The sequence below is a fragment of the Ictidomys tridecemlineatus genome, chromosome 11 (assembly GCF_052094955.1).
Source record: "Ictidomys tridecemlineatus isolate mIctTri1 chromosome 11, mIctTri1.hap1, whole genome shotgun sequence".
NCBI classification, from domain to species: Eukaryota; Metazoa; Chordata; class Mammalia; order Rodentia; family Sciuridae; genus Ictidomys; species Ictidomys tridecemlineatus.
Window position 1 is genome coordinate 31,654,933 of NC_135487.1, and position 26,427 is coordinate 31,681,359.

The 26,427-nt window shown below is 51.7% G+C and overlaps 1 protein-coding gene across 15 annotated transcripts in view; it reads left to right on the plus strand.

Annotated features, from left to right (window-relative positions):
- The first annotated feature begins 1,393 nt into the window (after positions 1 to 1,393).
- The window catches only part of Ptprf (protein tyrosine phosphatase receptor type F), an 83,635-nt gene continuing 58,601 nt past the window's right edge, over positions 1,394 to 26,427 (plus strand). For 12 of the 15 annotated variants that reach the window (XM_078026097.1, XM_078026101.1, XM_078026106.1 and 9 more), the window contains exons 1-5: positions 1,394 to 1,628; positions 8,373 to 8,452; positions 15,323 to 15,458; positions 22,261 to 22,406; positions 22,589 to 22,730. In XM_078026097.1, coding sequence (XP_077882223.1) covers positions 15,368 to 15,458; positions 22,261 to 22,406; positions 22,589 to 22,730 — 379 coding nt within the window. In that variant the 5' untranslated portion in view covers positions 1,394 to 1,628; positions 8,373 to 8,452; positions 15,323 to 15,367. The remainder of the gene's footprint in view (positions 1,629 to 8,372; positions 8,453 to 15,322; positions 15,459 to 22,260; positions 22,407 to 22,588; positions 22,731 to 26,427) is intronic. The other 3 variants (XM_078026108.1, XM_078026111.1, XM_078026098.1) reach the window with 2 other exon arrangements.

Here is a 26,427-nt window from a genome sequence, read left to right on the forward strand (position 1 = left end):
GTTCGAAGTTTACAAAGTCCCTATGTGCATTAGGACTTGGACTAATCTTCAGTTAGGTTACTTGTGTAGCCCAGAAATTTACGGGTTAGCATTAGAGTTTGGAATGAGGAATCAGAAACTTCCACCAATGTCTATATCATCTTTTAGGGTATTATTGTCTTAAATACAGAGACCAATTTCCAGTTAGATTTTTTTTTTTTTTAAATATCTGGGATGTTGGCCAGCCTCCAGTTAGTGCTCACATCACATCAGAGAAGAGAGGGTGAATGTGGGAATAAAAGGTCATGTGTAGTTTCCTTTCTTGGTTTCCAAGACTATTATGGGAAGAGGGTAAGGTTAGGGTTCTAAACGTTTGCAAAAATGGGTAAGGTGTGAGGTCAAATATCAATTTGGGAATTGAAATTAAGAATCCCAATTTAGGAAGTATGTTGGGGAGTTGGGGTTGTGGCTCAGTGGTAGAGTGCTTACCTAGCATGTGTGAGGCACTGGGTTCAATCCTCAGCACCACATAAAAAACAAATAAATAAAATAAACATTAAAAAAAGAATGCTTAGAAAAAAGAAAAAAAAGTATATTGGTGTTAACCTAGGAGTGGAATAGAGTTTCATTTAAGTCTTGGGGTTCAGAAAAGAGTACTGGGGTCTAGAGCAAGGTAGCTATGGGACGTTAGTGTTCTTTTGGAAACAGCAGGCTCAGTGTTGGTACTGGAGTCCATTTAGGTCCAGGGTTGGTACCAGCATCACTTTTAAGTTTAAGGCAAGTAATAAATTTAAAGTAATAAGAAATAAAGGAATTCAGAGTCAGACTCAGTATTTGAGAGTAATCCCAGCTACTTCAGGAGGCTGAGACAGGAGGATAGGAAGTTTCTTGGCCAGCTTGGGCAATTTATTGAGAACCCCTCTCAATAAATAAATAGGAGAGGGGAAGTACCTCAGTTGTGGTATGCTCCTGTGTTCAATCCCAGTAACCCCCCCCCCCACCATTGATATTTGGGGTCAATACAGTATGGGGGCTCAGACCATATCTGTGCCAATTTTAGGGCAGATTTAGGAGTCTGGACTCAATAATGGGTTTTAAGGGTGGGTCTGAGTTCAGTATTATGTTCAGATCTGGGAAGAAATGGGGTGCGACAGTAGTATTAGGTTCATATTAGGATTTGATAGCCAGTAGAAGCATCTGGATTTAGTATCTGAGTTTTGGCTTGTTCATGCTCATTTTGGGGGTTTTGGGGGGTTCAGGTTCAATATTGGTGTTGGGTCGATTTAGACTTGGGGTTGGGTTGTGGCCTCGCCCGGGCCTACACCGCTCCTCCGCGGCTCTTCGAGCTGGAGTGCACGAGGGGAGGGGCGGTGCCGGGAGCGCGCACGGCAGGGGCGCGGGCGCGGGCGCGAGCAGGGGCGCGCGACTGGAGCTGGCGCGGGAGCGGCGGGAGCGGTGGTGTTGGCGGCGGCGGCAGAGGCGGCGGCTCCGGCTCCGGCTCCGGCTCCGGCTCGGGCTCCGGCTCCAGATCAGGCGGCGGTGGCGGGAGTAGAACCAGGTGGTGGCGGCGGCGGCAGCAGCAGAGGAGCGGGAGCGGCGGCCTCAGTGGCTTGGGGGGGACATGCGGACCGACGGCCCCTGGATAGGCGGTGAGTGACCCCCGGGGCCCCCCTCCAGTCCCCTCCGCGCCCATTCCTTGCCCACTAACCCACCCTCCCTCCACGTCCACCCAGCGGAGCTGGAGGCAGTCCCGGGGGGCTGGGGGGCGCCGCTGAGGCCGGGCCGCGCCCCCACCTGCCGCGCCCGCAGTCTCGGCTAAGCCCCCCCAAGCCTGGCGGCTCCTCCCCGCGTTTACCCCGCGGCAGACGCGCCCCCCACCGCGGCTGCTGGCGAGCTCTCCGCCCTCCCCCTCCCTCCCGCCGCACCTGAGCCGCAGCCCGCGCCCCCCCCCCCCCCGTGCAAAGTTTCCCTTTTGCGTTTGGCTCCCCCTTCTTGGTCCCGCCTGGTCCCCCACCCTCCAGCGCGGACGCGCTCCGGGGGCGGCCCTCAGCCTCCCACCAGCCCCAGCTCCGGGCGGGTCCAGGCCGCGCCCCCGCCCCCGCCGCACCGGCGCCCCCTCCCAGTCGGCGGGGGATCCGCAGCCAACGCGTCCGAGTCTCGCTTGCCGCCCCGGCGCACGTGCGGTCCCGGGATGCGCCGGGCGCGAGTTTGAAGCTCCCACCCGGCTTGGTCGGCTTGGTCGCGAGCGCGGGCTGGGGAGGGGCCGCAGCTGGTGGTACCCACCCCCACCCCATGCACCGCCCCGGAGGCCCTGAGCGACCTGTCCCGGGAGGACGTGTCCACTCGGACCTGCTCCGAAAGTTCACTCAGTCGCCGCCCTGCGTCCTGTCCCGTCCCGGTGTGCCTGGTCCCCAGTCGCTGTGTCCACCGTCCTAGTCTCAGTTACTGTGTCACTGCCTCCCGGTCTCACTCCCTGCAGTCCCAGGGTCTCCAGCTATCTCCCTTCTCCCTTCCTGGGTCTCTCCCTTTGCGGGTGTCTGTTCTCTTTCCCGGTTCTCTCTGCCTGAGTCTCTGTTCTCCCTCGCTGCGTCTTCCTCTTCTTTCCCCTGGATCTTCCTTTCACTCTGGGTCTCCCTGTTCTCTCTGCCAGGGTCTCCCTGTTCTCTCTGCCCGGGTCTTCCTGTTCTTTTTCTGTTCTCTCTGCCGGGATCCCTGTGTTCTCTCTCTCTGGGCTTCTTTCTCTCTGCCAGGGTCTGTCCGTACCCCCCCCCTTCTCACCCCGCCTCCCTTCCTGGGTCTCTCTGCCTGATGTCTCTCACTGGTCTCTTGGTGTCTCTGTACCCCTCTGCTAGACCCTCCCCCACTTCTCTGGAATGCTGCCCCTCTGGTTCTTCCACCCCTGGGAGGGGGAGGGGCAAGCTCTTCTCCCCATTTCAATCCCCCCAGCGCTGGGCCCCTGAGTTGGAGCTGGTGGGGGCTGGGACCAGTACCTGCCTGAGCTGTGAAATGTGAAGGAGGCTGCCAGTGCTAGGGGATTCTCTGGGTTCCCTCTTGGGGACAACAGGACAGGATGGTAGAGGCTGGATTGCTGAATGATGGTGACAAAAGCTCCACTTTGGCTTCTGAAGGGAAAAGGGTAGGATCCTTGAGTGACCTGGTGCTGGATCTGGCATGAGAATACAGGCAAGTGCAGGGGTGGGAGGCCTGGAAAAGAATGTGGGTGGTGGTTCTAGTTGGAGGGATCTGGACAGGGATCCTTTGGGAGGCATTAGGAATCTGATGGGATACAGAGGAGAGTTCTGATAGAATTCTAAGGAAATTTCATGTTTGGCTTTTTATTAACTTTTGCTTTAGAGAGTGTGAAAATTCTTGTTTTTAACTGAATATATGAATGAGTGTAGGGTTCCAAAAAGGAGCAGGTATAACTCCCTTATAAGCCCCTACATTCTCTGCCTGGGCTTAGACCACATACCCCAGGCGATTCTCCATCCAACCTCTGCTTTCACTCTTAGCCCTGCCCCCACCCTCATGCACACTTCACATTCACTTGCCTTCTTGCCCTCACTCTTGCAGGCTTGGGCCCTCATGCCAGCCAGTGCTCAGAATTCTGCTATGCTTGCATACTCAGTCCACCTGTACATGTGTACACAGTGATGTGCCTTTTAGTACATGCACTTTTTGCACATTTTTGCTTGTTCATTTCCCACCTCATATGAAATGTCTTTATAGTTTTATATCCTTTTCCAATTTATCTTCCTTTTCCCTCCTTTAAAAAGGAAATCGTTTTAATGTAATTCCTTATTCCTTTCCTTCCTTTGTAGCTTCTGGCCCCCCTCCTTCTCTCTAGCCTTGTGTACACTGATGGCTGGTGCTTCCAAAGGGAGCTTCCAAAGGGAGGAGGAGGGTGGATATGGGTGCTGGTGAAGCAGACTACAGCAGGGGTAAACTAGTTAAAAGTCTTTTCTTGGAATTTGCATTGATGTGCAGCAAAATGCTGACCCTGGTGATTTGTGAGCCTTCCAGTCTTATTCCCAACAATCCCATCTGTGGGAGTCCAGTTTTGAGAGTACCCAAGGAGAGGTGGGACCCAGACCTCTTGCACTAGAGGTTGTGACACATACTACATCCCTTCCACCTTCCAGCTTGAGACCTGTTTCTCTGTTTCTCAGTTTAAAACCCCTCTAAAATGGAACAGCTTATCCAGCCCAAGCTGGTCCCCATTCATGGGTGCTGCAGGAAGCCAAGGGAACTGTGTGTCATTGTGTCATCAGCAGTGGCAGTCACTTTCTGGGAATGCAAAAGCATTTCAGTAACCTGTTATTGATTGCAGACCATGTGCCAGGCATTGGACTAGGAAATTTCAGCAAGGTTGTCTTGCTTCCTGTGGGACTAACAGCTGTGTAGGAAAGACTGCCTGCCCTTTAGGAGCCTCTGAGGTTGAGGCATCTGTTCACCTACAGCAACTGCAATTCTGAGCAGAGGTTAGAAGGTTGGCGGAATTCAGCATGAGGTGGGGAAGAAGTCAGAGTGAGTTGTGACCCAGAGGAGAAAGGGAAGAGGCAATCTGAATTGGGTTTAAAGGGATGAATAGGAGTTTGCCAGTTGAAGAAGGGAGAAGGGGAACCTCTAGGTGGGAGGAAAAAAAAAACTATGAATGAAGACCAAGAGATGTCACTTGTGGGTTATTCAGAGATACATCTGATCACAGAGGGTCTTGAATGCCCTGTGAGCTATGTGGGACTTTATTCTGAAAATAGAGGGAAGACACCAAAGGTTTAAAGCTTAGGTGGGCGGTGTAGAACATGCTGTGTCAGATTAATTTTTCTGAAAGATGTTGCTGTGACTACAGAAAGTGGATGGGAGACAGGATGCCCAGTGAGAAAGGTGTTGTAGTAAGGTCAATGAGAGGACAGTGGCCTGGATAGGGTGGTAGCATGGGGCTTCATTTGTCAGAAAAGAATGATTTATGGGTGTAGGGGTGAAGGAAAGGAGGGAGTCCAGGTTCCGGGAAGTATCTGGGTGGGGCTTTTCTGAAGGCTTTGGAACTTCTGAACCTCCGAGCTAGGAACCTGAGGAGGAAAGGCTGATTCCAGGGATGGATGACGAGCTCAGGATTGGAATGTTGCCTTGGGTACTTGGGATTCATTGGAGGTGGGGAGACTCAAACGGGGGTTGAGTATGAGAATACAGTTTGGGAGAATAATCTGGGCCAGTGAAGGAGAACCAAGAGTGACATGAGAGTATGAGGAGGCATGCTCAGCAAGCAAAGACAGCCACAAACAGTGGCTTAGCGCTCTGACTTTGGTTTTGAACTGCTGGAGTTCGATGTGACCTTGAGCAAGTTGCTTAACGTCTTTGACCTAGTTTCCTCATTTGTCAAATGGGTATAATAAGATTCCATGCCTCATAGGGTTGATGGGAAGATTAAAGTTAATATGCATCAAGTGCTTAAAACAAGGCCTGGCATCTAGTGAGTAGAGGTGCTCAGTGTTATTGTGACCATCCTCAACCCAAGTGGTACAGACCCCCTTCCCATCAGCATCAGCCAGGTTTGCCATGAAAAACATGCACTGCAAAGGTTAGGGCACCTGCCCACCTCACAATTTCCCTTCTGAACTGGGATCAGCAAGGGGGTTGCCCATGTCTCTCGTCCTCATTACCATTGATGTGTTTCTCAAGTGTGTCTGACCTTCAGGTGGGCAGCTGTGAGAAGGATAAAGGTGCAGCCCTGCAGAAAAGATCTCACGTTAGGGGTGGGTGGGTGTCAGGGAATTCTGAGAAGAGGCAGCCTCTGGATGTTTAGTTCCCCATTTCCTCCCACCCTTCCTGGGCATCTCCTGATGTTCTTTCTTCCTCACTTTGCCTCCAAGATCCAGATGCGCCAGATCTCTGTATTCTCAACCTCTGAGTCTGAGAACTCTGCGTTTAGCTTCTTGGCTGTGTTTTAGCTGCTGTTTCTGGGGACTTTCCTGGTGCAGCCCCAGGGGCTGCCTGGGGTCTGCTCCAAGCAACATCTGTGTTCTAGATTTCAACGTGCTCCTGGTCCCCCTGCTGGGCCAGGTCTCATGCCTCACAAATGGCAGACAGCTCTGCTGAGTTGGTGCCCAGGGCCATCTTACCTGATTTTGGTGATGGCTGCCAGTTAAACCCTAGCTCTGGGTGCCAGCATGTGTGATCCTAACTTGGGTCCTGTAGAAATTAGGCCCCTTTGTAGTAGCCTTCTAGTTGGCCTTCTAGTCCATATAGGCGCTCTTCTGAATGTGCTTGTCCTGATTTCAGGGTTTTGACCCAGTGTGGGTCTAAAGCTTTTCTGGGAGCTGCTGTTGGTGATTATGAGGTGCAAATTGATTGCCCATTTAGGTTATTTCAGAGCTGTTTGATCTTTGGTTGATATGTTTCAAGATACTGGGTTGTCTAGAGTCCTTCCCTGGTGCTGTTCTGTGTACCTGAGGGGTTTTGCAAGGTCAGGATCCTGTATACATTTAGTCTGTTCTGAGACTCACCTCCTGGCCATTTGGGGTGCATGCCTCTTTCCTCCATGCAGGGCCTTTCGCAGTCTCTAAGCCCAAATCCCAGTGTTCCTGATGTGGCAGAGGGTGTGGCAGCAGTCTTGGGTAGCTTGGGAGACTTCCATGTTCTCTGCCTTGGACACTGCCCCTCTGCCCAGGTTTCCTGAGAAATGGCAAAGCCAACAAGTTCACATCAGGCATCATGAGGCCTGGCAGGCATCTCCAGACAAACGGGCCTTTGAGTTTGGGACATGGAAGCTGGTTTGTCTGGCTAGACCCGCCTGGCAGCCTGTGTGCTGGGAACAGCAGCCACTGGAAATGTGGAGAAATACAATGAATGGGCTGGGGGAGGGCAGCATGAGGGCATCCTGGAGTGCAGGGCCATTGGTCTTTGGAGGCTGGGTTGGTGAGGCCTGTTTTGAGTCAGTCAGGATGGCCTTTGGCCAAAGAAGGCTCCCCTGTTTTGCCAGAGGTGGGGACAATTTCCATGTGAGGAGGTCCTTGGGTGGGTGGTGAGGGTTAGTCTGGAGTTAGGAGGTTGTTCCTGGCCCCCATGACCACTGTGTTTCCTGTGTATTCATTTTGGGAGGAGCCGAGGTGGATGGCAGGGTTGTGTGAGTAGAGGTGTGAGGCTGAGAAGCCTGCTACAAGGTGCAGCCTGTGTGGAGTGCATACCTAAGGAACCCAATAGCTGAACTGTGGTGAGGTGGCAATGAGAAGATGTGGGATTGACCCACCCCTGCCCATTCCCAGGATGGTGCCCATGCTGGTGAGAGCTCAGTAATGGTTCTAGAAGGAAGAGGCTGGGCTCTGTTGCTGTGTGTGTGCCAGCGGAGGAGGCATCCAGGGGCACACCTTCATTTTAAAAATTATAGAGAAGCAGAAAGTCAAAAATAAATATTGCTCCTGAAGCTTCTTTGAAGACTGGCATGTAGGCTGGGGTGTGTTCCTCCAGGCTGGGCTATTTTCTCTGAACTCATTCATGCAATCATCTACTCATTCAACATGTGTTGACTAAGCACCTACTATGTGCCAGGCTCCCTGCTGCATGCTGGGGATGTGGAGCCAAGCCAGGCACCATGGCTCATGCTCTTACAGAGCTTAGGATATTGACTCAGTAATTGTATAAGTAGTTAAATAATCATATTTGTGGTCACTGTTCCAAGGCAAGGCCTAGGCATGTAGTCTAGGACATCATGGAAGGCTTCCCTGAGGAGGTACCATTGGATTTATTTATTTATTTATTTTTTAGAGAGAATTTTTTAATATTTATTTTTTAGTTCTCTGCGGACACAGCATCTTTGTATGTGGTGCTGAGGATCGAACCCGGGCCGCACGCATGCCAGGCGAGCGTGCTACCGCTTGAGCCACATCCCCAGCCCTGGTACCATTGGATTTAAAACCCAAGGGGTAACTGGCCAGAAGAACCATGGGTGGCTCACTTCAGGCAGTGGCATGTAGCTGGGAAAGCCTGCGAGACAGGAAAAAATATAGTATATTTGAGGATCAGAAGAGAAAGTTTGTGGCTAGCTGGTGGGAGGTGAGCACTGGTAGGTGAGACTGCAGAAGTCAGCCGGTGACTATGCAGCCCTAGGATCATGTTGAAGAATTTGGACACAATTCTGTCAAGGCCAGGGACTTATCTGTGTCGCTTACAGACATGTAGAAGAATGCCTGGCACATAGTAGATGCTCAGGGAGTATCAAGTGAACCAGAGACAGTGAAGTGAAAAGATGAGCACTTTTTACTACATGGGATGGTCCTACACCAGTGGTTCTGTAACCTGCTCTTCCCCCTGCATAAAAAAGCAAATTTTGAATGTCTGTGTCAATACATGCTCTGGTGTGATGAAATTCTTGATGTTTTCTTATCCTTTCTGTCCAGGAAGGTGCGGAGGCCCCTGTGCCCTGCCCTCAGTGCTGATTGTCCAGCAAGAGTGACTGGTGTGAGCAAGCAAAGACCTGGTGAGTGTACCCTAAGATGGGTCCAGAAGCAGGGGTACAGAGGGGTCCTGTGGGCCAACTGAGCAGCTTGGAATTTGATGCAAGGCCATGGAAAGATGTTCAGAGAGATATAATGTGATCCATTGTGCATGTGTCTGGGAAATATGGAGACCTGGACCAAGAAGAAGGGATTTGTATGTTCTTTAGGTAGACAGGACATGATATATAGCTCATCACCTGCTGTAGGTGTGAAATAGACTTCTGGGTGTCGTCCTGGGACTTAACACTAGTATCTATCTGCTGCTTTGTTCACCGTGTTTCTGTAGAGAAGACTGTCACCTGGAGGTTGTATCTGAAGGAGCAGGGCACCCAGTGTAAGATCTGGGGCATGTCTCTCCTTATGTCTTTGAGGTCTACTTCTTTCATTCTGTGAGAAACAGAGAGGGGTGGGCTGGAGTTGTAGGGAATGAGGTTGGACAGTTAGTCTGGAGTCAGCATGATGGGCCTTGGATATCAGGCTAAAGACTAGACTTTTTCTGGAGGGTGGCATGGAGGCATTGAAAGTTCTTAAGCAGAGATGCAATATCCATACATTCATCTATCCATTTGACAACCCATTCATTCATTCATTCATTCATGGAACAATGAGTGCCTGCCAGAAGATAAAGCATAAAACAAAGTACACATGATGGACATCATCAAATTTGCATTTATGTGAGCTAAAAGGTAGCGTTGGTTTGTGTGTTGGTTGGGTTGGAAAGGAGTGACCAGAGGCCAGAGGCTTGAAGCCCACTGAAGAGGTGGGAGGTAATTGGGATAGAGCAGGGCAGATTCAGACTTATTGGCAAGTTGAATATGTAGGTTGAAGAAAAGGAGCATTTGGGAAGGACACACTGGCCTGGGTGACCAGGTAGATGAAAGTGTTGTCTGTGATGTTGGGAGCCTTGGAGGAGGAAGGGGATTGAGGGAGGGTGAGTTCTGGTTGACTCTCCTGAACCTAGGGCTTGGTGGGCTAGTTCACCCTCCAACAGTTCTCTGAAGGCAGAGCCTATGCCTCTTGATCATGACCCTGCCCAACAAACAGTTCTAAATGGATGGCTGAACAAAAAGGGATGGAAGAGATGGGTCTGGCCCAGGGAGGGGAAGAAATGAGCACTTCTTGGGTATACTTGCTTGGTGAGATGGGCATGGTCAAATGGGGAGAGTAGAAATAGGGGTACTGTACCTGCCCATCCTTAAATGATGAGACCTGCCTAGAAAATCCAACCTGACTGAAAGCACAGTGTCACCAGAAGAAGTACTTGAAAGGGGAGCCATCTGTCCTTTAGAGAGGACACTTGCTGGTGGCATATCTGGGAAAAGAGGAGATGGGTGAGCTGGAGGGCTTGAATTTTAGAGGTCTGAGCTCTTTTGGTAGTAAGGAAAGCTGATTTGAGATCCTGGGGCCCAAGAATCAGCTAATACAAGACTTAAGCCAGGTTAGGGCTGCCTTGGGTCTACAGCTTGGTGGGGGATATTCTTAGGGAACTTGCTTCTGAGGCAGGGGCCAGTCAGGCCCTAGGCTGAATTAGCAAAGGAGTTTGCCATCCATATCAGGATTTCTCAACCCTCAGCATTGTTGACATTTTGAACCAAATAATTCTTAGTTGTGGGGCTAGCCTGCCATTGTAGGATGTCTAGCAGCACACTGGTTTTTTCCTGTTAGATGCAAGTAACATACCACATACCCCCACCCTGAGTGGTTGTTTTTTTTTTTTTTTTTTTTTTTTGCAGGGGATTGAACCCAAGGGCACTTAACCTCTGAGTCACATCCCCAGCCCTTTTAAAAAATATATATTTCAACTAGAGACAGGGGCTCACTGAGTTGTTGAGGGCCTTGCTGAGTTGCTGGGGCTGGCTTTGAACTCTTAATCCTCCTGCTTCAATCTCCCTAACTGTTAAGATCATAGGCGTGAGCCACGGTACCCAGCCCACCCTTAGTCGTCTTCTTCTTTTTTTTTTTTTTTATATATATATTTTTTTAGTTGTAGATGGACAAATATCTTTATTTATTTTTATGTGATGCTGAGGATTGAACCCAGTTCCTCACACGTGCAAGGCAAGTACTCTACCAAATAAGCCACAACCCCATCACCCGCCGACCCTTAGTCTTGATAATAAAAATATCTCCAGACATTGCCTAATGTCTTGTGGGGCCAGAGTCACCCTGGATTGAGAACCACTGGTCTAGACTTCTTGGTGTATTCACTATGTTTACAAACCTGGAAAACCGGGGGGATCAGTTGGGGAGAATGTACAATGATGGTTCACTTGAGCTGAGTTCTGGAGGGTGAGTGAGTGGCTAGGGCAGAAGGGCATCTTTTCCAATAAAGAACAGTAAGCACAGAGGCCTGGAGGCAGCAGAGTTGGTGAGCATTAATCCAGGGGGTCCCCAGAGGAAAGGAGCAGTAACTGTAGGAAGGTGCCTCTGTTGGACCCCTCTGCCACCTCAGAGATTCAGCTCCTCCTCCTAATCACTCCCTTCACTCCCCAGAGCAGCTGAGGGCTGCAGGAGACAAGCTGAGGGCCTCAAGAAGACAGGAGTCTTCAGTGAAGCTGGGGGAGCCCCAGTTCTAACAGGGCAGGGACTGTTCCTGACTATACTCAAAGACTCTGGCCACCATTGACTATAGGAGTGAAGGCATTCCTGGCCTCCGCCTGCTGTTCACCTCCTTCCGTGGGGCAGGGGTCGGGTTGTGACTAAGGCAGAGATTTATTCCTGTCATAATCCAGTGGTTGGTTTGGTAAGAGTTGGAAACATGTTGGTTTTCCCTTCCCAAGTGTAACAGGCCTGTTTCCGCCTCCGTGGCCGCTGCTGCAGTGCCACGCGGTGAACTGTCCAGGACATGACAAAAGGGCTCGGTTAGCTGCCCGTCACTGGTTAGAAGATGAACGGCTCCCAGCTCTCCCTGCCCAATGAGTATGTCTCATTGCCCACGTGCTGGCCTATCCCCTTGGCTGGCCACTGTGTGAGGCCCTGGATACCCCTTCTTTGCCCCTGCTTCCTGGAACCCAGGGTCCTGGCCTGGGAAGGAGGGGTGGGAGAGGACTTACGAACAGGTGGTATTTGAAGACTAATTAATATTTGTGAATAATAACACGTGCCCAAGGGAAGCAACTCAATCTGTATGTACATATTCATGAGGGGGCCTCAGGAATGATCCCAGCTGTTCTCCAGCCAGGAACCCCTCCATCCTGGCATCACATGGTCCCTCAGGCCCCCTCAGGGGCTGGCAGGGTGGGGTGTTAGGGTGGACCACATGGAAGTGACATGGCCTCTGTGTAACATGCATTTTCCGTGACGTTTGTCTGAGTCTGTGGCTTGGCATAGTATCTCCTTCCTCCTTTTCTCTCAGAGCCGCAATTCCCAGGTTCTTTGGTTTCATAAACCAGTACAGTTTCCAAAAGTACTTGAGGGCCAGACAACCAAATTGGTTAGCAATTTTTTATTTTGCTAAGTAAGGACATTACAAAAAAAAAAAAAAAAACAATTGCTATCTGCTATCCCCATCATTTCATATAAGAAAGGACATTTTAGCACCAAGGACAAAATTTGAGAATAAAGGACAGTTCTTCCTAAGAAAGGGCAGTTGGCAGCTTTACACTGATGTAGCAAAGAAAAAAGATATATTAAAACCATTCTGAATGTAGAAAAATTGCATCCAATTATATTCTATAATATCACAGGGCATGTAATTGTTTTCCTGCCCAAGTATGTCGGTGTGGTAGAACTGATGGTCCACAGTGCAGTTCACAGATGAGCTTGAGTGCCCAAGGGTTTGGGCCTCGTTTTTATCTGAGTCGTTGGAAGCTGTGCTGGTGAAGTAGACACCCTGCTCTGAGCACATGAGGTTCTCGATGACCCAGCAAAGCTACCAGCAGTCCTGCCTACCCACTCTCCCACCTTCTCCCTGCAGGTAACCCTGAGACTGGTGTAGAGGCAGAGCCAAGCCCAAGGCCAGGCCTGGGGGTGTAGGGCTGCTCTGCTCTGATGAAGGAGGTCCTAGAGCTGGGAGCAGCCTGAGTTGCTTCACACTGGGTTCAGGCTCTCGGTCGGAGTCTGGGGGCAGAAGCAGTTTGCTCGTGCTGGAAGCTGCTGACGGGGAGGCCTTAGTTCTGACAACTCTGAGAATGTGTACATGTTTTGTGTGTCCCTTGGGTCTCGCCATCTCTCTGGGTGTCCATGGACCCCTGGGAGAAGCTCTCTGGGGAGGAAACATCTTTGATTTCAATTTCTCCACCTTTGCCAATTCCACTTTGGGGATTTGAACAAAGTGTTCTGAGCACCCAGTTTAGATACACAGAGGGTCTCTGAGACCCCAAGTGAGAGCCACTTGTCTTTTCACATTGGGGATGGAGCTACCAGAGGCTCAGGTTTTCTAACACCCATGGCCTGACCCTCACCCAAGATTATACCACATCAGTGTCTGTTCTGTGAATAATACTCCATGATAGCTGCACTGGTGGAGCCTCATGCCCCTCTAATATAGGTGCTAGGGGATGACCCACCACCTTGGTGTCTTTTTTTTTTTTTTTTAATATTTATTTCTCAGTTCTCGGCGGACACAACATCTTTGTTGGTATGTGGTGCTGGGGATCGAACCCGGGCCGCACGCATGCCAGACGAGCGCGCTACCGCCTGAGCCACATTCCCAGCCCACCTTGGTGTCTTTAACCGGGAGTCACACCCCTGCAATGCCCTTACCTGGCAGTTACATCTTAACGTGTCTGTACTCTCTACATGTACCCACATGATGTCTCTACCAGATGGCTACTTCCATGATGTCTGCATCTGGGAATACAGTGCTGTGAGTGCTCCACTAAGGCAGCTCCAGCTAGCTACAGGGGATTAAACTTTTCTGATCATTGTACGAGGGAGTTGCATCCCATGATAACTGATGTGCATTAGTACCTTGTAGTGTGTGTCATGTTCAGCTTCATATTTGTACCAGGGAGATGCCCCAGTACTTGTGTTGGAAGTTATGTTACGTTCCTTTGGTGTCTCCTGGGGGGTTCCATGCCTGGAATGCTTGTGCCTGGGAGTTAGCCTCTGACTTTTGCATTGTCACACTCCATGATGACTGTCCTAGACCCCTCTACACCTGCCCTTTGGTGTGATGACCTGTTAAGTTGTAAATCCATGATACCTGTAACATAGCCAGGGGTTGGCCTGTGCCCCATGTTGACCTGGCTGGGCAGTTTACCACCTGATGTCTTCTGGGAATTTGGATTCTATTTGGCTATACCGTGGCATCACAGTGCTGTGATGACCACACCCAGACAGGACCTTGGTGAGGTGTTACCTCCATCCCAACACAGTTCTGCAGGGCATCATAGTGGTCTCAGCCACCTGGGCTCTGTGATCTCTGAGCAGGACCCCCACTTGGTGAAAATGGGGCTGGACACTCATGATGCCCCCTTCAACTTTATTGCTTTTGCTGCTGAGTTCCTAACTCAGAGTTTTGGTGAGATTCTGGGTCAGGGCTCATCTCTCCCCTTCCTTCCCCTTTGTGTTATCCCCTGCTTTCACAGTCTCACCGGCTTTGTTAAGTACCTGCCTTCTGACCTTTTGACTGTCCCAGTTGAGAGAAGGGCTCAAGTTCTAGGAAGAGTTCAAGTTCTTTGAGCCCTGTCCTTCCTGTTCACTTGACACCTTGCCAGTTTTATTACCATTGTAAGTCACAGGCATGGGTCTGATCGTGACCCCCCCACCAGAGTCCATGGGTGCCACTATGAGTTCCCAAGATGTGTTCACTGCCACTCATTCCCCCATTATACCCTGTTGGATTTTCAGATCATTAATGAGGGACTGACCACATACCAGCCCCTGCCCAGGGCGAGGTGTGAGCAGAACCCGGGGCACTGCTGCACATTTCCAGGCAGGGGATGTGGGAGAGAGACCCTTGGGACCTCTCAACCAGGGCTGAGGAATGAAAGCAGGGTGTCTTCCAAGATGGTATGACCACAAGGAAGCCTTTACACAGGTTCCTACAGAGTGGGGAGGGCACCCAGGCAAGGAGCTGGTGAGCAAAGCCCTGGGGGCAGTCAGCGTCCCAACACAGTCCCTCAGCCTCCCCACTCTCATCTGCTTTGAGCTTCTGGGGCAAAAGAAGAGGAGGCATGGGGGTTAGATTATAGGGTCTCACACACCCGTTCCTGGCCACTAAAGCTGCCCTGTGATTTCTCTTTGGGGTGGGAAGGTGCCATGGGAATTAGGTAGGATGAGGGTGGCCAGGCAGGGCAGCTGCAGCTTGTGAAGAGCAGTCCTGGCGAGCCCTGGCAGGTTGTGGCTTTGGCTAAGAGCCTCTGGTACCTGGAGCCATCTGCTGCTAACAAGTCTGTGTTCTGGAGCCTGTGCTCAGCATGTGGGTGTCCGGCCTCTTGCCTCTGCCTCCCTCCCTGCTGGGGAGAGGATAGACAATAGGATATCCCCAGGCCTGTGGGTCTGCCTAGCTCTTCACCACTCCCTCTTGTACTGCCTTGTCTTTGTCCAGTCTATGTGCCTACCAGTATGTCTTTCTGATCTCATTTCCCTGTCCCCTTATTGGGTTGAGTTGGAAGTTCAAAATCCCTGTACATCCTCCAGTCTCAGCATCTCCTCTTCCTCCTTCTTGGGTTAGAAAATGCCCTAATAGCCTTCTGCACTCCCTCTATAGCATGACTGGTGGGTTATCCTTGTCAGCACTGGGGTTTCAGGAAGGAGCTTGGGTGATCATTGCCCAGTCCGAGGTGCGTCTGTGAACTAGGCTTTGGTGGGTAGTGAGGATGAGTAGGGACCAGGAGGCAGCATGGGTAGACAGTAGGGACATTGATGAATACCAGCTAAGTGGCTTTGCTTTTCTCTTCATATAGGTGGATTCTCCTGGATTGCAGCTGGCTGTGGAGCTAGAGCCCTGGATGGCCCTTGAGCCAACCCCAGGGAGGACGATGGTGCCCCTTGTACCCGCGCTGGTGATGCTTGGTTTGGTGGCAGGTGCCCATGGCGACAGTAAGTCTGACCCCTCAAGGTTCATATCTCCAGGTTGAAAGGTGATATACCTCCTAGCAGGTCTCTGGAATGAGACAAGACCAGCTTCTAGGAGAACAGGATGGCCAGATACCTCTCTAGACCCTCTGTCCTAGAGAGAGACCCCTGCTTGGAGAACCTCTAAGATGTACCTGGCTCCTGCTGCTTCCTGGGAGCACTCTGTAGAGTGCCCATGTATCCCTTAGGCACCATGGGGTGGGGCGTGTCTAAGCGTGATTCTGTTTTATGGGGCCAGGGTGAGACATGTCTTGGATTCATGTGGTCTTTGTGTGATGTGCCCAGGCATGCGCTGTGTCCACCACAGCAGATATGTGTAGAGGTGCAGTGTGAGCCATGTCTGGGATCAGTGTAGAAGGTGGGGACAGCCAAGGAGTGTGAATGGGATGCCAAGTGTCTCTTCAGGTCCCAGGAAGGACTTAGAAGCCAGAGCCACCCAAAGCTTTTCCCCTGGGCTAGGCCCTCAGGATCCAAATGTGGAAGTGCTGAGCTCCTCCTCCCCTTTGTACTAGGGATCTTCCAGGCAAAGGGCATCTCTCTTCCCCAAGCCCCTCAGCCCTGGAAACTGGGGGAGGATTTGCTACTTGGCCAGCAGGAAGCTGAGCTCCACCATCCTTCTGTGTGTGTGTGTGTGTATGTGTGTGTGTGTGTGTGTGTGTTGGGGGGGAATTTGTCCCCTATTACCCAGGTCCAGCTCTGAACTTTGGTCCCTTTCTTGCTGCTGCCCTTCCCCCTGCCTGGCACTACAGACTGGCCGCAGCCCGCCCCGTCACCATGGTTACCACTGCTTGGTTACTGGTGGGAGGCGGAGCACAGGGCAAGCTTATCCAATCTGCAGGCTGGGGGGAGGGGCGAGGTCGGAGCCAAGGTCCCTGGGGAAAGAGGCCGCTCCCAGCCTGTCCTGAGCCCAGAGGCAGTCCAGGGCCAAATCATGGGTCAGCGGGCCATAGGGTTCTCCCACCAGCTCCAAGTCTTTGGTCACAGATCTTGCCCCTTGTCTCACCAGGGCTCTTTCTCCTAATGGCTCATTAATTATTCAGTAACTGATCCTGGAGGGGGGTGACACTGGAGCACCCCGCCCTTTGTCCTCAGAGGCAGGGCCCTAGGTGGAAGCTAGAAGGGAAAGGGGAAGGGGCAGGCATTCTTCCTGAGAGGTGAGGGTAAGGGGTAACAGGAGTTCTGAGTTGCTGGCCAGGAAAGGGCTGGGCAAGGAGAGAAGGGTTAAGGTCTAGACCGGAAGAAGTCAAGTGGGAAATCAGCTGGCAGTGGAGGCATCTACAGGCTTGGCTGGGACGGGTGGGAAAGAGCTTGAGCCTGCAGGGGCAGGTTGGGGTAGAAGACCTCATCAGGTATGACTCCACTGTTGGCAGGGAAGTGAAGGCTTGTCCAGGTGTGGTCAGCAGCCCTTGGATGTTGATGGACTGTGCTTTTTCTCCGATCCCACCCCAGACTCTCACCATCAGAAAGGGCAGGGGTCAAGGGATGGATACCCAGGTGGACTCTAAGAAACAAATGGGTCTTGAGAACAACTGCCTCTCCGCTCTTGCCTCAGACTCAACATGCTCCAGCCTGCACCCCTCACTCCTACTCCCCACCTGCTTCCCATCTTCACTCTCCCTGTGAATGGCATTACCACCCACCCGGTCACCAAGTCGGAAACCTGGGCCTCCTCCCAGCTTCCTCCCTCTCTCATATCCCACATATAATCCATCACCAAGTTCTTTCTACCTTCTGAATATCTTTGGAATGCATCCACTTCTCTCTCTCCACCGCCTTCATCCAAGCCACCCTCGGCTCTTGCTTGGGCTTCAGCAGGCAACAGCCTCCTGATGATTTTTCTACCTCTGGTCTCTTTCCTAGTAATCATTCTCCATTCCAAAGTCAGTTATGTTGTAAAAGGGACATGCATCAATCATTCCTCAGTTTAAACTCCTTTGTTCCCCTCCCCAATTGTCTAGGGTCTTAAACTTTTTAAAATAGGCCTCTACCAGCCTCATCCATATCCCTACCATGCTGACTTCTCTCTGTTCCTTACATGGTCTCTGTGTCCAGGCCTGCTTCCTTCCTTCTGCTTCCTCTGCTTGGATCACTTTCTCCCTGACCTTTATCTGACCAGTTACAACTCAGCCTGGAGCCATCACTTCTTTCAGGAACCTGGGTGGAGTGCTGCTTCTCTGTACTCTCCTCTTAGCGTGCAGTAATGGCGATCTGCTTCAGATCTGTCTATCCCCCCAGACTGTGAGTCCTGGGAGTCCAGCTCTGGTCCTTGCCTATAGAGAGTGGATACGAGAAGGACTAGAACAGTTCTGAACCCCCAATAGGAATTGGTAGAGGGGCGAGTGGAACAGTTTTTCACAGACTTCCAGGAATCTCTTTTTTGGTTCCTTAGCGACCAGAACCCAGAGACCAGGGTATTGAATGTAGGAATCAGCTGAGGAAACTGAAATCCTGCTTTGCCAAGTGGGGAGGGGGTGGTTCAGGTGACAAGATCTGAGTTCTCTTCCTAGGCAGAGTGCCTTGGGGCAGAAGCCTGGGCTGGGGACTGTGATAACCCAGCCTGGGAGTCAGGGTCTGGCCTACTGGCCTGCCTTAAACTGCACACACTCTTGGATCTCTCCCCTCACAGTAGCCAGGCTGGGGCTGAGGTTGAAAGATTTCAACTAGGGGCAAGTAGCCAGACACAGACAGGGCTGCTGCAGAAGGTAGAGCGGGTGCCCCAGAGAATTGACGACCAGAGCAGTGAAGCGCAGAGCGGACAAATGTGTTTCTATAGGCCTCTTAACGAGACAAATGAATGGGGGCCCTGGCCTCGGAGAGGAGAGGAGGGAAGTGGGGTGGAGAAGCAGCTGCCAAGAGTTAGCCTCGCAGCCCGGCATCGATGCTGAGTCAGCTCCAATGGGAATATGGGCTTGGGAGGCAGGATCCCCTCTCAGGGCAACTTCCCCAGCCCAGGACTTGGTGGCTTCTAGGGAGAGGAAGCCTTTGGGGCCAGAAGTAGTCCTGACTGAGAGCAGAAGCCCTTATGTGTGTGCCAGGGGCCAGGATGGGAAGAATCCACAGTCTTGCCCTTGGACAAGACCCACAGTGTCGGGGCACAGGCTTGTGAGCAAACCGTTTCACCACAGGCACAGGTGGGAGCAATGCTGTTACAGATGATGACTTAAGTATCTTGGGAGAGGTGATGGGAGGCTTCCTGGAAAGGGGTTAGTGGGCATTTGCTCAGAGCAGGTATTGCATAATGAAGTGAAAAGAGGGGTGTGTGGAACAGGTGAGCCCCTGGGCTTCTCTGAGGAGCTCATGGCAGCCAGAGTGAGAACTGCAGACAGCAAGGGACAGAGGCAGGGTCCCAGGACCAGGTGCGAGCAGGGCCCTAGAATCACTGGAGCTCAGAACAGGATGCCTCATGGCTGGAGGGGCATGTGATATGCGGGATTTGCAGATACAGGTGGGCAAGCAGCTAAGGGTGTGTCTGTTTTGTGATTTCCCCTCCCCCAGAGCCTGCAAAGCTGGAAATGGTAGGGTGCTACACACAGTTCTGCAGTGCCTTCCCCTTTGTGCTTATGGGTGGCCTGTCTAGACTCTGCCCTCCGCAACTTCCAGCAAAATGCTTTCTCTCTCTGGGCCTGTTTTCCTATTGCACAATAGGGATAATCACTCCTACCTGGAAGGGTTAACTGAGGTCACTTAGCATCTAGTAAGTGCTCCCCCTGTTGAAGGCCATGACCTGGGGCTCAAGGAGTGGCTCCTAGAACCAGGAGTGGGCTTCCCCCAGAGGGCATCAGGAGCAGTCACAGGAGCTCATTATGAGTCCTCAGCCCATTAAGTAGTTCAGGGCCTTGGAAATCACCTCTCCAGGAACTCTCCCTGCCCTTGCAGTCCTTCGCTGCTGCTGTGTCTGCCCTCTCCTTCCGATGCTGTGTATTTGTGCTCCCCAGGGAAGGCACAAAATAGCAGTCAGTCTCCCAGTGGAGGAGCCTTGGAGGTGGCCCAGTTTGGCTATCCCTGGAATTGGACTACTGCGGCTTCCCTGGGGGCTGTGCCTTCCCCATCCGGGGCCAGTTTCTTTCTTAGGTCACTTTCTTCCACCTTGCACCTAAGCATATCTCTGAGAGCTGCTACTCAAAGAGCTGTGCTGCTCATGACCCTGTGTGGTAGAGGGGAACCACACTCTGATTGGGTGTCAGACTGGGTGGCAGTGGGTAACTGGCAGAAAATCTCTCCTGGTGTGTTCATACAACCCCCTGTTGACCCAGTCTCAAAACTTTCAGACCATCACTGAACACCGGGGCAGAGCCTGGTTTTATCTGCCTGCCTGGGGAGCTGACCAGTTGCTGCAGTGAGATCCATGGCAGGATGGGAAATCTCACTGTGGGACTCCCAGAGCCTCTGGGAGGGAGAATAGGATGGGACTCCACCAAGGGGCAAGGCACACCAAAGGCAAGGAGGTGCCTGTGGGCTTGGCAGGTCAGGGCAAGCCTGGTTGGTGGGTGGTAAGACAGGAGAGTTCTAGCTGTGTTCTCAGCGTAGTGCACGGCCTGCTGTAGGTGCTCGAGATACTGTTGAAGACAAAAAGGCTGAGGCTGCAGAGGGTCACGTGAACAAGCGTGGGGAAGGGTGTGAGGAGACAGTGTTGTAGATGAGAGCTGTGGGCTGACTGTGCTCCCCAAAGGTCCTCTAGGGAACAAAAAGGGCAAGGTCTTAATGGGGCTCTGGGACCGGAGGGTCCTGTGGGTGGGGAGGGGGATTGGCAGGGAGAGTCCTAGACAAAGGGAGGGACCTGCCTGCCAGCCCCAGGGCGGCACTGGGCTGGGGCTGCCCTGCCAGTCTGGCCCTGGCGCCCGGGGAGGGCGCTGGCTCCCCTCCAGCCTCCAAGGGAGGGGAGTAGTTCTGCCTCTTGCATGGCCGCAGGCCTTGGGCACAGTCCAGCCTCCACACAGCTCTTTCCCTCCTGGCTGCTAGTGACCCTACCTGGCTCACCTCTTCAGTGCCTCAGCTCTTTGTTTGGTGAGGAGGCTCCGCCCTCACAGTCCTAGTCGGCACTGGCCCTTCTGGTTTAGCAGGTTCCAGACTTGGTTTCGTTGGAGACACGTTGAGGCAGGAGCTGGGATGGGAGTTCCTCTCCCTTGCCAGAGAGGGCAGGTGTGTGTGAGGGGCCACAGTGTCTCCTCTCCTCTCGAGTTATTCCTTCCTGCCCCATTCTGCACTCCTGTGTGCCAGGAACTGGGTCAGACAGACACTGGGATAGGGTAGGAAACAGGACAGGCATGGGATCTGCCCAGCCCAGGCTATGTTCCAGGGGAAGCAGCTATTAAACACCAAAAATGTCAAAAAAGTAATAGCCCCATACATAAGCAGTAGTAAACCATGAGCAGAAGTCAGGACCTCATACACGTGCACAAACTGGGCAGTGCTGTGGGGGACAGTGGAGCCTAGAACCAGGGGCTGAGATAATTGGGCACAGCTAGGGCTGTTCTTTGGCTGCTGAACAGAGATTAGAAGAGCTGGGTGCCAAGGAGGGTTGCCAGCTTGAAGCCAGTGGGGTCTCTGGTCAAAGGAAGATGACAGCTGCACCAAGGCAGTGGCAGTGCAGGTGGAGAGCTGTGGGGAGGGGTCAACAAACAGTCCAGTGGCGCCTAAGGGGATCCTAGCCCAGAGAGGACCCATCTGAGAGGAGCAGCAAACAGTGACTGTGTGACCTTGCGCAAGTAACTTGACTTCTCTGAGCCTGTGAACTGATAATAATGATAAAAGATTTTTAAAAGAAATAAAGTACCTGGTGCAAAGTAAGTGCTTAGTGAAAGACTGGTACTCCCCCAGGGTCCAAGCCTGAGTTCATGAGCACTGAGCAGGTGGTCTTGAAAGGTCATTTCTCATGGCATTAGCCCTTCCTAGAGGTATTCATTGGCCTGATTAATAGGAAATGGATCTGCCGTCAGGATTAACGGGGCATTGCAACATCTTAATGAGCCAGGTTTCTCTGGGCTTGTGATGCTGGTCAGTGGGATTCATAGGGATAGGGGCTGTAGGTTGGCCGTGGTGTGTGTGCCTGGGTGACATGGGTGTGGTAGTATGGTGTCTGATCCCCTTCCTTTCTCCCCCTTCCCTGCCTCCTGTGGAGGAGGACCTCAGGGAGCTGCCCAGGCTGTTGGAAGGCATTACACAAGCCAGTGGGGTTGGGGTGGGGAGGGGCAGGTTTACAGGAAGCATTCACCTGGGAAGACATCCAGAGACACTTAGGAGCTGGAATGTCTGGGCCTTTGGGGCTGCTGGTATGTGAGGGCCAGGATGGGGGAGTCACGGTTCCTGGCCCAGGCCTGGGGTGGATAGAGGTGCCATCATCGAGATGGAGAGCAAGCAGGGTGGGACAGTGTTGGGGAAGGCTAGGGCTCATCCTGAGGACACCTCTCTGACATGCCTTGTCCCTGAGCTTGGAGATATGAGGGTGGAGACGGAAGCAGGAACCCAGATGCCGGAGTTCAGATCGCACTCTACCGCCTACCAGCTGTGTCATGTTGGACAAATCCTTTAACCTGTCTGTACCTCGATTTTCTTTTCTATAAACAGTAATTATAGCACCCACCTCACAGGCTTCAAAGGGTTAATAAGCGTTCAGCTCTCTGAACAGTGCCTGGCACATATTAAGCACTACATAAAGGTTAGGTGTCATTACTCTTTTCTCTTTTTTGCCCTCTTACCCCCCACAACTGCCACCTGCAGTGTTTAAACCATGCCACCCATGATCACTTGCTATGTCCATCTCTTCCAGGCAAACCTATCTTTGTTAAGGTCCCTGAGGACCAGACTGGGCTATCAGGAGGGGTGGCCTCCTTCGTGTGCCAAGCCGCAGGGGAACCCAAGCCTCGCATCACTTGGATGAAGAAGGGGAAGAAAGTTAGCTCCCAGCGCTTCGAGGTGCGTCCTCTGGGATGAGGTGCAGGCAGGACTCAGTGTCTGTCTACACCTTTCAGTTTGGTCCTACACCTACTCTTCTTAGTCTCCCTCCCTATGGGTCTTCTGGAGGTGTGAGCAAGATCAACCCTGAGCAGGCCTCCATGTCCCCAGCAGGCTGTGACCACTTGTCTGTTCTCTAACAGGTAATTGAGTTTGATGATGGGGCAGGGTCAGTGCTACGGATCCAGCCATTACGGGTGCAGCGGGATGAGGCCATCTATGAATGCACCGCCACCAACAGTGTGGGCGAGATCAACACCAGTGCCAAGCTCTCAGTACTTGAAGGTATGTGCTGGGAGGGATGTGGCATGGTGGGTGGGTGGGCTGGGGTGTGAGGAAAGCCAGCCCTCCCTGGCCCTGCCATGCGTCCATGGGCATTTGGCAGAAAGGAGTGCTGGCCACCTTGGGTGGGTGAACAGGCCTGGATCACTGGCTTAAGCTGGACCCAACTGTGTGCGTGGTACATTGTATCCTCCTGCTGAACCACGTCAGTGGAGTGGGGTTCTGATTGAGGTGTGGAATTGTAGTTGTGGGTTTTGTGGCTATGGCCACAGATGTGATTTTCATTTGGAGCCTGGCTGTAGGTGTCAGGTATGTTCCTATTATCCCTGTGAGCAAGGTCCCAGGCTGGGGACTGGGGCTCTGTATGTGCATTTCAGTGTCTTCTCTTACTTGGTGGCTCCTCCATTCATTCACAAACTCCCCAGACTGCCTGAAGTCCAGAAGCCCACCCTACTGAAGGCTTCCTTTGAGATGCTCAGTGTCCAATGAGTTCTGTAGGGACAGCCCAGAGGGCTGACTGGAGTGAGGAAGAGGGACTCTGAGCCGAATCTCAGAGCGAAATTGGGGGAGCAGTTGGCAGCAAGGCCTGTGCCAAGGCCCAGTGGTGAAAGAGAATAGAGAACTCTGAGAGGTTGAGGTTCAGATTGGGTTTTGGGGGAGGTTTTTTAGAGGGGACAGGGATCGGAAGCTGGAGAGCACAGGAAGATGGGGGAAAGCCATGAGTCGAGTTTGGCGGGAAGATCACACTGGGTCAAGCTAAGAAATGAACACTTTCTTGGGAACATAGGAAGCCACACTGGGGTAGGCAGTGACATGATTAGACCTTAACCACGTGATTTTATCAGTCTGAATATGTCTGTATGTACATTTGCAAAAGACAGCATTGTTTTCTTTTTTAAATGCAATACTTGTTTACTTTTAAAAAATTGAAAACTATAGAATAGTACACAGGAAGAAATAAAAGTCACTCATTATCCTACCTCTACAATTATTGGTTATTTCCTTGAGGCTCATTTTCTGTATGTGCATATATGTTTTATGTGTATAAATAGAAAAGGGATCATATGCTGCCCAATGATTTGTAAGTTTGTAGACTTCTTTGTTCCTTTTTCATTTATTCTTTCTTTTCTCTTCTTTCTTTTTTTCTTTTTATTATGGGTTTGAACCCAGGTGTCACACATGCTAAGCAAGTGCTCTGACACTAAACTAAATCCCCAGCCCTTGCTTAAAAAAAAAAAATTATAAATACTTTCCTTGTCATTGAGTATTCTTCTGTGTCATTATTTTTAATGACTGTGGTAAGCTGTCACATAGAAGTACCCTAATTTATTTAGCTGTTCTTTTATTGTTAACACACATGTTGTTCCCACCTCTTTTCTTTTATAAATAAGGTGTCATAGATGGGGGCAGGGATAAAGGTGTTCACTCTCCTGATGATTTCCTTATTCCAGGTGAGGTCAAGGGACACATGCATTTTTAAGCTTTTAATATTTCTAGAAGATTTTATCAGTTTATACTCCTGCCAAGCAGGGCATAAGAGGGCCTCTTTTTTTTTTTTTTTTTTTTTTTCACATCTTCACCAGCATTGGGAATTACCATTAAAAAAAAAAAATCTTTGCCAAGTTAATAGGCAAAAAATAGCATCTCAATTTAATTTGCATTTCTTTGATTACAAGAGCAGTTAAACATCTTTTCACATTGGCCATTTTTACACTGTGGCTTTATGTAGTCACACGTGCATCCATTCAGCAAGTTTTGTATATGTGTGTCTTGTGTGAATCAATGGGTTCTACAGCCCTTCGGTAGGCCCTCCAGCTTAGAGGGACCATACAAGACAATGGACCATCTACTCACTGAGTGACCTTGGACCAATGACTGTGGCCCTGAGCCTCATTTGCTCCACCTGTAAGCAAGGCTCTAATACCCACTGTCCAGGCAGGTTTGAAGGATTAAATAGAATGTGGTTAAATACTTCCCAGGACTCCAGTGTGAATGGTAACTGCTATTGGGCTGGAAGTCGCAAGTTCTGAAGCCTAGGCACATAGGCTGATGGCACTTGGTTTCTGTGCTTCCTGGCATCATCTGGATGGTGCTGTCCCTAATATTCCTTCTATCCAGAAGTCTTGTGTGGCAGGGGCTCAGAGGACGGGCCCTAGGCCAAGACCACTGATTGCCTAGCCACTCCTGACCTCAGTTTCCCAACTTTGACCTGGGGTAAGTATTTCAGTACTGCCTCCTCTCTCCCTCCTATTGGAATCTGTCCCATCAGGGAACCATCTGCCCTTCCTTGGCATTTGGGTGGTAGCTAAAAGGCCAGAAATCCTTTCCTGGAGGTTGTGTTCTCAGTCTTTCAGGTTGGAGAGCAGCAGGTCTACTTGTTGGTATTGAAAGAGAACCATTCCCCGGAGCCCCTAGGCTCCAGGTTTTCTACTTCAGGAGCTCTCCTGCCTCCACCACTGCCCTGGCAGCTTTATCTTTTATTAAAGGATTCAAGAGGATGAGTGTATCTTGTCAGGACCTGGAGGAGAACTCAAGCTTGCAGTGGGTCTGCTTTGGGAATGGCCTTCCTGGACACTAGTTTCTCTTTCAGGGGGTGGGGTATGTTTCTTTATTCTTATGTGGTGCTGGGAATGGAATCTAGGTTCTTGTACATGCCAATAAGCACACATTTTACCACTGAGCCTACATCCCCAGCCCAGCCCAGGATTATATTTGTACCTCTGGAACTTGGGAAGTGTCTGAGGAAGCTGGGAGAGTGGGACAACAGGTCCCTACCCTTGGAGCGGGTGGAGCTATGCGACTGAGTAAGCCCCTCCTACTCCTGAAACATAGCATCCGGAAGACAAAATGCTGACCTACAGTGTTGGTCTGTGTAACCTTGACCAGCTTTGGGCTTGGGAGAAGGGATTGCCAGGAGTTGGGGCCAGAGTGAAGCAGCCCAGACTGACTATCCCCACCAGCCCCTCCTCCTAGGAAAGCCAGGAAAATTGGGGTGCATGCAGGGACTGGATGAAAGGTTGACTAGAGTTCTTGGGGTGGGCTTAGCAGGAGAGTCAGGGCCATTCTTGGGAGGCTACCACAAGGTCTAAGGAGGGGTGGGGAGAAGCTGAAGCTGGTTTGGGGCTGAAGAATAAGGGTTGAGTCCCTGAGCCATGTCATACACTCTGCACATAGCCTGTAAACACAGAGGGAGTGTGTGCATCTGCTCACCATGAGTCGGGTGCCTAGGGAAAGTGGCTCTGGGCTGCCTGGGACCACATACCATTCAGTGCCCTCTGCCCTTGCCTCAATTCACACCTCACTCCCAGCTCCCCTCACACAGCTCCCTGCTCTGGAGTCACTCCCGCTGGGGGCACCGGCAAACCACTCCTGGCTGCCTCACCCTGCTTCCAGAGCTGGACTGCCGTTCCTGGTGTGGCTCAGCAAGTCCCAGGCAGCTGTCCTGGGTGGCCAGCCCTCTGCTTCACCACCCCGCTGGGACTGGGGTACGGGGTGGGGGTGCCCAGCTCAAGCTGGCTCGGGGTGAGCCTGTCCTGGGCTGTGACGAGTGCAGGGGCCCAGCCGCCCAGCGTTCCTGTCTGAGTGGTAATTGAAGCCATTAGCGCGCCAGCCTCTCCCTCGCCGGGTAATGGCAGGAAAAGCTCTTCTCGCTCCGCACTCTTGAGGCGGCGGCTGAATCACTCCCCCTCCAACCCGCCCG